This window comes from Coregonus clupeaformis, chromosome 14 (assembly GCF_020615455.1).
Source record: "Coregonus clupeaformis isolate EN_2021a chromosome 14, ASM2061545v1, whole genome shotgun sequence".
Taxonomy (NCBI): domain Eukaryota; kingdom Metazoa; phylum Chordata; class Actinopteri; order Salmoniformes; family Salmonidae; genus Coregonus; species Coregonus clupeaformis.
This window is the reverse complement of record NC_059205.1, coordinates 20,874,722-20,886,880: the sequence shown is the minus strand read 5'-3', so window position 1 is coordinate 20,886,880 and position 12,159 is coordinate 20,874,722. Positions and strand designations below refer to the sequence as shown.

Below are 12,159 nucleotides of genomic sequence, written 5' to 3'. Positions count from 1 at the left end.
CATTTCCGCTCAGCTGCCCGGAGCTCTGTTCTGTGAGCTCGCAATGAGTCATCAAGCCACGGAGCTGGAGGGGAGGACCGAGCCGGCCGGGAGGATAGGGGACATAGAGAGTCAAAGGATGCAGAAAGGGAGGAGAGGAGGGTTGAGGAGGCAGAATCAGGAGATTGGAGGGCGAAGGATTGAGCAGAGGGAAGAGATGATAGGATGGAAGAGGAGAGAGTAGCGGGAGAGAGAGAGCGAAGGTTGCGACGGCGCATTACCATCTGTGTAGGGGCAGAGTGAGTAGTGTTGGAGGAGAGCGAGAGAGAAAAGGATACAAAGTAGTGGTCGGAGACATGGAGGGGAATTGCAGTGAGATTAGTAGAAGAACAGCATCTAGTAAAGATGAGGTCAAGCGTATTGCCTGCCTTGTGAGTAGGGGGGGACGGTGAGAGGGTGAGGTCAAAAGAGGAGAGGAGTGGAAAGAAGGAGGCAGAGAGAAATGAGTCAAATGTAGACGTAGGGAGGTTGAAATCCCCCAGAACTGTGAGGAAAGGAGCTTATCAAGGCGTCAAGCTCATTGATGAACTCTCCAAGGGATCCTGGAGGGCGATAGATGACAAGGATATTAAGCTTAAATGGGCTAGTGACTGTGACAGCATGGAATTCAAATGAGGAGATAGACTGATGGGTTAGGGGAAAAATTGAGAATGTCCACTTGGGAGATATGAAGATTCCTGTGCCACCACCCCGCTGACCAGATGCTCTCGGGGTATGCGAGAACACATGGTCAGACGAGGAGAGAGCAGTAGGAGTAGCAGTGTTTTCAGTGTTAATCCATGTTTCCGTCAGCGCCAAGAAGTCGAGGGATTGGAGGGTAGCATAGGCTGGGATGAACTCTGCCTTGTTGGCAGCAGAACGGCAGTTCCAGAGGCTGCCTGAGACCTGGAACTCCAGGTGAGTGGTGCGTGCAGGGACCACCAGGTTAGAGAGGCAGCAGCCACGCGGTGTGAGGCGTTTGTGTAGCCTGTGCGGAGAGGAGAGAACAGGGATAGGCAGAGGCATAGTTGACAGGCTCATTTAAAATGCAAATCAATTTATAACATTTTTGACATGCGTTTTTCTGGATTTTTGTTGTTGTTATTCTGTCTGTCACTGTTCAAATAAACCTACCATTAAAATTATAGCAAACGTACAAAATCAGCAGGGGATAAAATACTTTTTTCCCTCACTGTAGAATGGCATTTCTTCTGTTACTCACCAGTGATGAGCAACTATTACACAATCTGTGATTGTCACTGTAATGTAGCTATCCCCACAGCACAGGCACAGCCCCAAGGCAGGTCAACAGTTTCATTTAGGCTTAGAGGTTGTTTTAGTTTTTTACTGTCCATCCATGTCAATATCCATTAGTTTTGTGTGAGACTTTAGCGCTAGTGCCTGCAGACCTGCTCTGTGTAGGGGAGTAACAGCAGTTTCTTTGTTAGAGTGCTTCTGCTAGCTGGGTAAACTTTAACCACAGTGTAGTAGCTAGGTGTTTAAAGTGGAACTGACATCGTTTGAACTACTTTGCCGATATGGAACAGTCAAAAATATAAAATGTCCAGTTTATACTTCAAAACCGCCTTTATAAGAGGATTTAAAAATGGGTTCTATTTGACTAAAAATTCCAGGCATTGTTGGCAGACTAGATGGATGCAGTTTAACGCATGATTAATATAATTTACCAATTCATTTCTTGATAGTCCCAAAAATATTGCTATTAGATTGTAAATAATAGCTGGCCTGGTACATTGTTTTCTGCCTCCACCCATTCGGTATGCACTGTTTCAGTTTCAATGACTTAATATTTTGAACAAAAATGGCCGACTGGAGCTGAGGCTGGGAATGCCAATACAATCAAACTAGCAAGGGCAATGATCACAAGTCAATCATAACGTGGCTAACAGGCTAGCGCATGTGTCAAACACAAGGCCCGCGGGCCGAATAGGACCCACAAGCGAGTATAAACAGTTGAGTCAAATACTTTATGAAATTACAGCCTGATGCGCTCTCATTGGAGAATTCAACTTCAATTGCGCTGCTTTCGTGTGTAATGTTTACAGTCCTAGCTAGGCTACTAAAATGTTGCAGTCTGGCTTCGGTTTTTAAAGCTTGACAATGAATAACCAAAGCAAAACCTGCAACAAAACACCATGCAAAGGAGAAACATGTAGGCCTATTACAGCAACATTTGAGCAGTAGACAAGGCTGGCTACTCCAATACATTTTGAGTGTGCCATACAGCAATGCTGCATTCAACTGCACCGGTGATCCATGCAGTGCACATTTTTTAAAAAATGTTACAACAAACCTATAGCTAAGTTTTTGTTATTTGGAGTTATTAAACACTTTTTGATTAGGTTCACAGCATATTATGCACATCTGCAAGCATAGCAGCAAAGGCTGGACAAATATATTATTTATATTTTGTTTTAATATCTTAAAATACTATACAGCATCCTTTGTACATAAGTGTACAAAAGTTATAAAGGACCATACTTTTTGTAATACAACAATGGCCAGTTTGGATCGCAGTTACACATTTTTTTTGTAAAAACAAATAGGCTATGTCTGGCCCTCATTTATTATATTGTTATTTTTTATATGGCCTGGGGGCTGATTTTGAGTTTGACACCCCTGGGCTATCGTATCTATTTATGTAGTTATTTATTTAGCAAGCTAAAAACACGGAGCCTAATGTTAGCTAGCTACTGGGAGGATGTCATGTCGTTAGCGCAGTGGGGGACAAACCTTTCCCCCTGATATCCGTTTTTCGTAGCTACAGCTAGAGATGCAGGTGTCATTTGGTTAGCTAGCAAGAAATGTGAATCACTTTGCTAGCTAGCTATGCTGAACTTGAACAACTGTTAGCCACAGTTAGCATATCGCTTCATTGTCAATCTAATGTATTTGGCATCGATCAAAAGGGCGGGCAGGCAAGTTCCCATTCAGTTGTCAAAACGTGGGTTGGGACAAGCATGCATAGGCAGGCAAGCTATAGAGGGACAAGCAGGCTACTATTTCCCATCGTTTCAGTGCAATTTTGACAGCCAACTTTCTTGAGGGTTTATCTAATGTTCCCTCGTTAGATTTTAGCTTATCTCTCTCTGGCTAGCATTAGTTGTTGATCTTGTAGGTGTGCATACGCAACTGAGGGAGAGAGAGCCTACCTTTTCATGGTTGTTTGATCAATAGGACTGTGAAGTTCCCAAATGTAAGAGGCCTCCCGTGGTATTTACATATTTGCAAAAATCCATTCAGGTGTATTTTGTGGCTTTTGGTGAATGCGTTCTAAAGATGTCCAGTTCAAAGTGCCCAGTTCAAAGTGAATGATGGCAGACCCGTGTGGCAAATGGCTTATTTGCATATAGGCCTACTGTAGCTCTGATTGGCTATGGCGCACCGGTCTGCGTAGACTCCGGTCGTGGTAATGACATGTTTTTATTAGGTTTTATTTACTTCAGTGTCTCTATTAGTTGTCCAAATGCACGCCCGCTATATAATTATCACAAATGCCATACTATACGTTATTCCCAAACATTCTATTAATTTATGAAAACGTGAAAATGACCATATCTAAGTGCTTGCTTGTCAGAAAATGTTTTAAAAACTGTCATTCTGGGGGTGTATATGAACAGATTATAATAAGATTTAATGTTGCTAAAACACGGTCAGTTCGACTTTAATGAACAGCTACTGCCCAGGCCCAGTTACCTGGCTGGACGTCACGTAGATGGAGCAGTGCACTGGCATTGATACTGGCTCTGCTAGTGTAGTAACAGTACTGTGTGGCTGAATGAATGGGGTGTCATTTGAGAGAAAACACGTGTCTTTGTCTGTGTCTGTTCCTGCTCCTACCAGCCATGGTGCTAAGAAGGACGTGGGGGCCTGTAGAGGTGGGAGTGTAGCTACCAGAATGAGGGTCAACACTCCTCCTGTGCTGTCACTAATTAACACAAACTGTATGGAGGGGGAGGAAGAGGTAGAAGAGAGTGCGAGGGAGGAAGCGAGAGGAGCGAAAATGTGACTAAGGAAGAGAAAAAGAGAGGGAATCAAGAGAGGGAGGCAGAAGGAGAGAATATGAAGGAGGAAGCGAGAGAGGGAGGCGGGGGAGGGATTATGAGACGGCCTATACCAGCCAATTTTCTGCCAGCTCAGAACCTCTGTCATTCCAAGGCTAGAATGTTGCTCACTTACAGTAGCCTATGAACTTCAAAGTAATGTAGGCCTATACAACAATTTTAAAGAGTAGAAATATCTGCACACGCTGTTGTACACTGCCATATTCTTTATTGCCACACATATGGCAGTAGCATGCAGTGTTCAGATATACCTACTTCTACTACCTTCAGCTCCTGCTTACCTGACTGACATGTGATGTGAAAGTAGAGCTGGACAATATGGACAAAAAGTCATATCGTAAAATAAATGGACGAATTTTGCTCTAACGATAAATGCAACAAATTTTTTTTTTTTAAATGCAATTAAGCACAGTTCCTTTCCATTAGCCGGAGGGCTCTAGACTGACTTTTTCCAGTGCCAAGTAAGACGTGAAAGAAGTTAGCTAGTTCATCTAACATGTCCAGGGAATGCATGATGGATATTTTTATGTGCAACATGTCAAAATAGGATCCAGAATAATCATATCTTAATTTGTCTCTTTAGAAATTAAATTGCCTGCATGTTTTTTGTGCATATTGGCCTAGGCCAGGGATCATCAACTATATTCAGCTGCGTGCATAATTACAAATAATTTTTGACTGCAAATTGACTGCAAGAATAGGGTTTCCATTAGGAAAATGTGGCGCCGGAAATTTCACCGGCAGCATTTTAATTTACCGGACCCATATGCATTTGGTACTTAACCTGATTATGGTGTCCACTCACGGTGCTCAGAATGACAGAAATCATAGATTATGGTAATTCATGTTAACAGAACATGCAGGTTGAGGATGTAACAATGAATTCAGATGTGCACTTTGAAGATTTTATGTAAATGTGATTTTAGAATAACTGTCCACGTTTACTTTTCGTCAGCCAACAAGATGAGTAACGAACAGCAAAATCACTATCCTATGTCAATCTACTATCCCCCTTAGTAGAAAAGTTGACCTATTCTATTGGTCAGTTTATCGTGAAAGAAATAGCCTATTCCAAACAGATTCTGGGACAGTTGTGGGACGATAGATCCCAAATTCATACAACCAGTAGGCTACATAAAAAAAGTGTGGTAAATAAGATACATAACGTATATACTGTATACACGCTAATTCCACGAAATTATGCAAATTAGACCGATAAACATTACCAGTCAAATGTATTTACATCGACTGGTATTTCCATTTTATAAAAACGATAACAAACAAAAAACATGATGAGCTCACCAGTTGGGCAACCCTGGCCTAGGCTATATGCTAGATTTACCATCTAAGGAAGTGGGAACTCAAAACACATTAGCTAGATTGCGAACTGTAAATGTGATATTGTTGCTAGATGGCCATGCTATTGGACTTACAGTAAATGTAATGTCATTCAAAAACGTTCCATTTGTAGGCCCAGATACAGTGAGGGGAAAAAAGTATTTGATCCCCTGCTGATTTTCTACGTTTGCCCACTGACAAAGACATGATCAGTCTAATTTTAATGGTAGGTTTATTTGAACAGTGAGAGACAGAATAACAACAAAAAGATCCAGAAAAAACGCATGTCAAAAATGTTATAAATTAATTTGCATTTTAATGAGGGAAATAAGTATTTGACCCCTCTGCAAAACATGACTTAGTACTTGGTGGCAAAACCCTTGTTGGCAATCACATAGGTCAGACGTTTCTTGTAGTTGGCCACCAGGTTTGCACACATCTCAGGAGGGATTTTGTCCCACTCCTCTTTGCAGATCTTCTCCAAGTCATTAAGGTTTCGAAGCTGACGTTTGGCAACTCGAACCTTCAGCTCCCTCCACAGATTTTCTATGGGATTATTTCATGGCATGTTCATGCACAGTACTGTTGACCAAAAATTGGTTTTAGAGCCAAAAAACATTGTTGCCTAATCTCCGAAATGACCAACGTTAGCAAAATTGCTTGGGGAAGAGGGCAGTGTGGGTAATTTTCAGTTTATCGTCCCAGCTCTATTTGAAAGTACTATGGGCTCACACTCCATCAGAATGTAATAGAACACACAGTAATATATTGAAAGCATAAGGATGAAGGTGTAAGCCAATTGGTTATTGGCCACACATTAAAGGCTTTTTAACTTTCAAACCCACACGAGTGCCTGGACTTGGATTTTGAATGCATCTTCGCACCTACAGTGCATTCGGGAAAAGTATTCACATTTGATGATTTTTCCACATCTACACACAATACCCCATAATGACAAAGGGAAAACAGGTTTTTAGACATTTTTGCAAAGGTATTAAAAATAAGAAACAAATACCTTATTTACATAAGTATTCAGACCCTTTGCTATGCGACTTGAAATTGAGCTCAGGTGCATCCTGTTTCCATTGATCATCCTTGATGTTTCTACATCTTGATTGGAGTCCACCTGTGGTGAATTCAATTGATTGGGCATGATTTGGAAAGGCACAGTTGACAGTGCATGTCAGAGCAAAAACCAATCATGAGGTTGAAGGAATTGTCCGTAGAGCTCCGAGACAGGATTGTGTCGAGGCACAGATCTGGGGAAGGGTACCAAAAAATGTCTGCAGCATTGAAGGTCCCCATCATTCTTAAATGGAAGATGTTTGGAACCACCTAGACTCTTCCTAGAGCTGGCCGCCCGGCCAAACTGAGCAATCGGGGGAGAAGGGCCTTGGTCAGGGAGGTGACCAAGAACCCGATTGTCACTCTGACCGAGCTCCAGAGTTCCTCTGTGGAGATGGGAGAATCTTCCAGAAGGACAACCATCTCTGCAGCACTCCACCAATCAGGCCTTTATGGTAGAGTGGCCAGACGGAACACACTCCTCAGTAAAAGGCACATGACAGCCCGCTTGGAGTTTGCCAAAAGGCACCTAAAGACTCTCAGACCACGAGAAACAAGATTCTCTGGTCTGATGAAACCAAGATTGAACTCTTTGGCCTGAATGCCAAGCGTCACGTCTGGAGGAAACCTGGCACCATCCCTACGGTGAAGCATGGGGTGGCAGCATCATGCTGTTTTTCAGCGCCAGGGTCTGAGAGTCAGGATCGAGGGAAAGATGAATGGAGCAAAGTACAGAGAGATCCTTAATGAAAACCTGCTCCAGAGTGCTCAGGACCTCAGACTGAGGCTTAGGTTCACCTTCCAACAGGACAATTACCCTAATCACACGTACCAACCTGTAGCGTCATACCCTAGAAGATTCGAGGCTGTAATCGCTGCCAAAGGTGCTTCAACAAAGTACTGAATAAAGGGTCTGAATACTTACGTAAATGTGATATTTCCGTTTTTTATTTTAAATAAATTTGCAAAAATGTCAACCTGTTTTTACTTTGTCATTATGGAGTATTGTGTAGATTGATGAGGGGGGGACGACAATTTTAATCAATTTTAGAACAAGGCTGTAATGTAACAAAATGTGGAAAAAGTCAAGGAGTCTGAATACTTTCCGAACGCACTGTATGTATATATACACTATCGTTCAAAAGTTTGGGGTCACTTAGACATTTCCTTGATTTCCATGACAACATACATGAAATGAGTTTGAATAGGAAATATAGCAAAATGAATAGGAAATGTAGTCATTGACAAGGTTAGAAATACATTTTTTAAATTGAAATAATAATTGTGTCCTTAAAACTTTGCTATCGTCAAAGAATCCTCCATTTGCAGCAATTACAGCCTTGCAGACCTTTGGCATTCTAGTTGTCAATTTGTTGAGGTAATCTGAAGAGATTTCACCCCATGCTTCCTGAAGCACCTCCCACAAGTTGGATTGGCTTGATGGGCACTTCTTACGGTCAAGCTGCTCCCACAACAGCTCAATAGGGTTGAGATCCGGTGACTGTGCTGGCCACTCCATTATAGACAGAATACCAGCTGACTGCTTCTTCCCTAAATAGTTATTGCATAGTTCGGAGCTGTGGTTTGGTTCATTGTCCTGTTGTAGGAGGAAATTGGCTCCAATCAAGCGCCGTCCACAGGATATGGCATGGCCTTGCAAAATGGAGTGATAGCCTTCCTTCTTCAAGATCCCTTTTACCCTGTACAAATATCCCACTTTACCACCACCAAAGCACCCCCAGACCATCACATTGCCTCCACCATGCTTGACAGATGGCATCAAGTACTTCTCCAGCATCTTTTCATTTGGTCTGCGTCTCACAAATGTTCTTCTTTGTGATCCGAACACCTCAAACTTTGATTTGTCTGTCCATAACACTTTTTTCCAATCTTCCTCTGTCCAGTATCTGTGCTCTTTTGCCCATCTTAATCTTTTATTTTTATTGGCCAGTCTGAGATATGGCTTTTTCTTTGCTACTCTGCCTAGAAGGTCAGCATCCCGAAGTCGCCTCTTCACTGTTGACGTTGATACTGGTGTTTTGCGGGTACTATTTTAATGAAGCTGCCAGTTGAGGACCTGTGAGGCGTCTGTTTCTCAAACTAGACACTAATGTATTTGTCCTCTTGCTCAGTTGTGCACCGGGGCCTCCCACTCCTCTTTCTATTCCGGTTAGAGCCAGTTTGCGCTGTTCTGTGAAGGGAGTAGTACACAGCGTTGTACGAGATCTTCAGTTTCTTGGCATTTTCTCGCATGGAAAAGCCTTCATTTCACAGAACAAGAATAGACTGACGAGTTTCAGAAGAAAGTTATTTGTTTCTGGCCATTTTGAGCCTGTAATTGAACTCACAATTTCTGATGCTCCAGATACTCAACTAGTCTCAAGAAGGCCAGTTTTATCGCTTCTTTAATCAGCACAACAGTTTTCAGCTGTGCTAACATAATTGCAAAAGGGGTTTCTAATGATCAATTAGCCTTTTAAAATGATAAACTTGGATTAGCAAACACAACGTGCCATTGGAACACAGGACTGATGGTTGCTGATAATGGGCCTCTGTACGCCTATGTAGATATTCCATTAAAAATCAGCCGTTTCCAGCTACAATAGCCATTTACAACATTAACAATGTCTACAATGTATTTCTGATCAATTTGATGTTATTTTAATGGACAAAAAGATTGCTTTTCTTTCGAAAACAAGGACATTTCTAAGTGACCCCAAACTTTTGAACGGTAGTGTGTGGTGTGTGTGTGTATATATGTATGTATGTGTATATATAAATTTGTATTTGTACACACACACACACACACACACACACACACACACACACACACACACACGTGTGTGCCTTTCCAAATCATGTCCAATCAATTGAATTTACAACAGGTGGATTCCAATCAAGTTGTAGAAACATCTCAAGGATGATCAATGGAAACGGGATGCACCTGAGCTCAATTTCGAGTCTCATATCAAAGGGTCTGAATACTTATGTAAATAAGGTATTTCTGTTTTATTTTTAATAAATCAGCAAAAATGTCTAAACCTCTTCACTTTGTCATTTTAATCAATTTTAGAATAAGGCTGTAACGTAACAAAATGTGGAAATAGTCAAGGCGTCTGAATACTTTCCGAATGCACTGTAGGTAGGGAGAAAGTGACTTGGCAGCAGGATGGACAATAAACAGTAGCAGCAGCGTATGTGATAAGTCAGGAGTTGTTGCAAAAAGGGTGAATGCATATAGTCCGGGTAGCTATTTTGCTATGTAACTAACTGTTACGAGAATTTCTATCTCTAATTCAACCTAAGCTTGAATCATTACCAGAGGTTGTAAGGCTCTGGTTTTAATCATAAATGATTCAAGGTCCACAACCCACAAGGATTATCTGTATCTTTATTCATGGAGAGCTCTCCCGCCCAAAACACATACATACTGTTTTATACTCCTTCCACACAAAGGCACCCTGCTCCGCCCACCTCTAGGAGGCCCCCTGTAACCCATTTTCTCAGTCCCCTTCACCCTGGAATGTTTAGTCCCGCCCCCCTCTGTTAGTAGGTTGACAATACATTATAATTCTAACACAGTTCACACATTTATACTGTATTTGGGGTGAAATCCTTTAGTCATTATTCTTAAAATACAAATTAATCTAACACTAACTATTTAGATGTCTTATGGCTTGTGGGTAGACGCTGTTCAGGGTCCTGTTGGTTCCAGACTTGGTGCATCGGTACTGCTTGCCGTGCGGTAGCAGAGAGAACAGTCTGACTTGGGTGGCTGGAGTCTTTGACAATTGTTAGGGCCTTCCTCTTACACCGCCCGGTATAGACGTCCTGGATGGTAAGGAGCTCGGCCCCAGTGATATACTGGGCTGTACGCTCTACCCTCTGTAGGGCCTTGCGGTCTGATGCCAAGTAGTTGCCATACCAAGCGGTGATGCAACCAGTAAAGATGCTCTGTGGTGCAGCAGTATAGCAAGGCTATGCTCACGGAGTCTGTACATAAGGACTTCCCTAATTTTGGGTCAGTCAGTGGTCAAAAAAACAAAACAAAAAAAGACTAACATTTAAAAAATAATGCCTTTTGTGAATTAAGACTTGCACCTTAATTTTCAACTTTCTCTTCTTCTTACTAGCTCTGACCTTGCTATTAGCTACTTTGAGCAAAAATGTACTTACTGTGATATGTGGTTGTCCCACCAAGCTATCTTAAGATGAATGCACTAACTGTAAGTCGCTGTGGATAAGAGCTTCTGCTAAATGACTAAAATGTCAAATGTCTACTCTCTGTTTAGGGCCAGATAGCATTCCAAATTTGCTCAGTTTCTTTGGTTGATTCTTTCCAGTGTGTCAAATAGTTATCTTTTTGCCGTGTCATAGTTTGGTTGGGTCTAGTTGTGTTGCTGTCCTGGGGCTCGGTGGGGTCTGTTTGGGTATGTGAACAGAGCCCCAGAACCAGCTGGCTGAGGGTCCTGTTCTCTAGGTTAATCTCTCTGTAGGTTTGGGCTTTGTGGTGGAATATGTGGGCATCGCCCTCTTTAAGTTGTTGTAGAATTTAACAGCTCTTTTCTGGATTTTGGTAACTAGCGGGTATAGTCCTATTTCTGCTCTGTTTGGGATTTTGTGTTGTACACAAAGTATATTTTTGCAGAATTCTGCGCGCTGCCTCCATTGTGTGTTTGTCCAATTTTTTTGTGAATTCTTGATTGGTGAGTGGACCCCAGACCTCACAACCATAGAGGGCAATGAGTTTTTAGCCGGATCCTAATTCGGATGTGGAGTTTTATGGTCTTTTTGATGGCATAGAACGCCCTTCTTGCCTTGTCTATTAGATCGTTCACAGCCTTGTGGAAGTTACCTGTGGTGTTGATGTTTAGGCTGAGGTAGGTATAATTATTAGTGTTCTCTAGGACAACAGTGTCTAGATATAATTAGTATTTGTTGTCCTGGCAACTGGACATTTGTTGGAACACCTTTATTTTTGTCTTACTGAGATTCACTGTCAGGGCCCAAGTCTGACAGAATAACAATTCTGTAAATAAGTGTGTGTACTTAGTGTATTGTCCCTGACTGTCGCCCCCCCCTCTCCGGTCTTCTCCCAGGGACATCATGATCACACACTTTGAGCCATCCATCTCCTACGAGGGTCTGTACGGGGAGGTCAAAGACATGTGCTCCATGGACAATGACCAGCTCTTCACCATGAAGTGGATCGACGAAGAAGGTTTTTTAAAGTTTTTATTATCCTCCATCCATATAGCAATCTCTCATCCATCTCTCCATCTAAGCTAATTTCCTGCAATTATATGCATTTTGCCATGGCTAATGCTATTCTTTTGTTCAAACATAATAACAAATACTGCTAAATTCATTGTTTTTGGAATTTTCAATTCTCCCTGACTGTCTAGCTTTTATTTTGGTGATTGTTAGTTCTCAAAGATTATACTATAAAAAATTATACCACAGCATTGTTGAATACTTGGTTCTGATTTTCTAGAAGGGCATTCTAGAATGGGAATTCTAGAATGGATATTAAAACCAGATAACGGGACAGTTGGAAAAGATATTGGAACACCTTGCAATCATGACGCAATATGTTGCTACACATGCAGACCGTACTGCATGTCCGTTTACAGAACTGCAATACAGTTACAGA

The 12,159-nt window shown here is 41.9% G+C and overlaps 1 protein-coding gene across 1 annotated transcript in view; it reads left to right on the top strand.

Moving 5' to 3' along the window:
• prkci (protein kinase C, iota) overlaps window positions 1-12,159 on the top strand; it is a 62,020-nt gene that overhangs the window by 15,754 nt on the left and 34,107 nt on the right. The window contains exon 2 of the mRNA XM_041896794.2: window positions 11,606-11,727. Coding sequence (XP_041752728.2) covers window positions 11,606-11,727 — 122 coding nt within the window. The remainder of the gene's footprint in view (window positions 1-11,605; window positions 11,728-12,159) is intronic.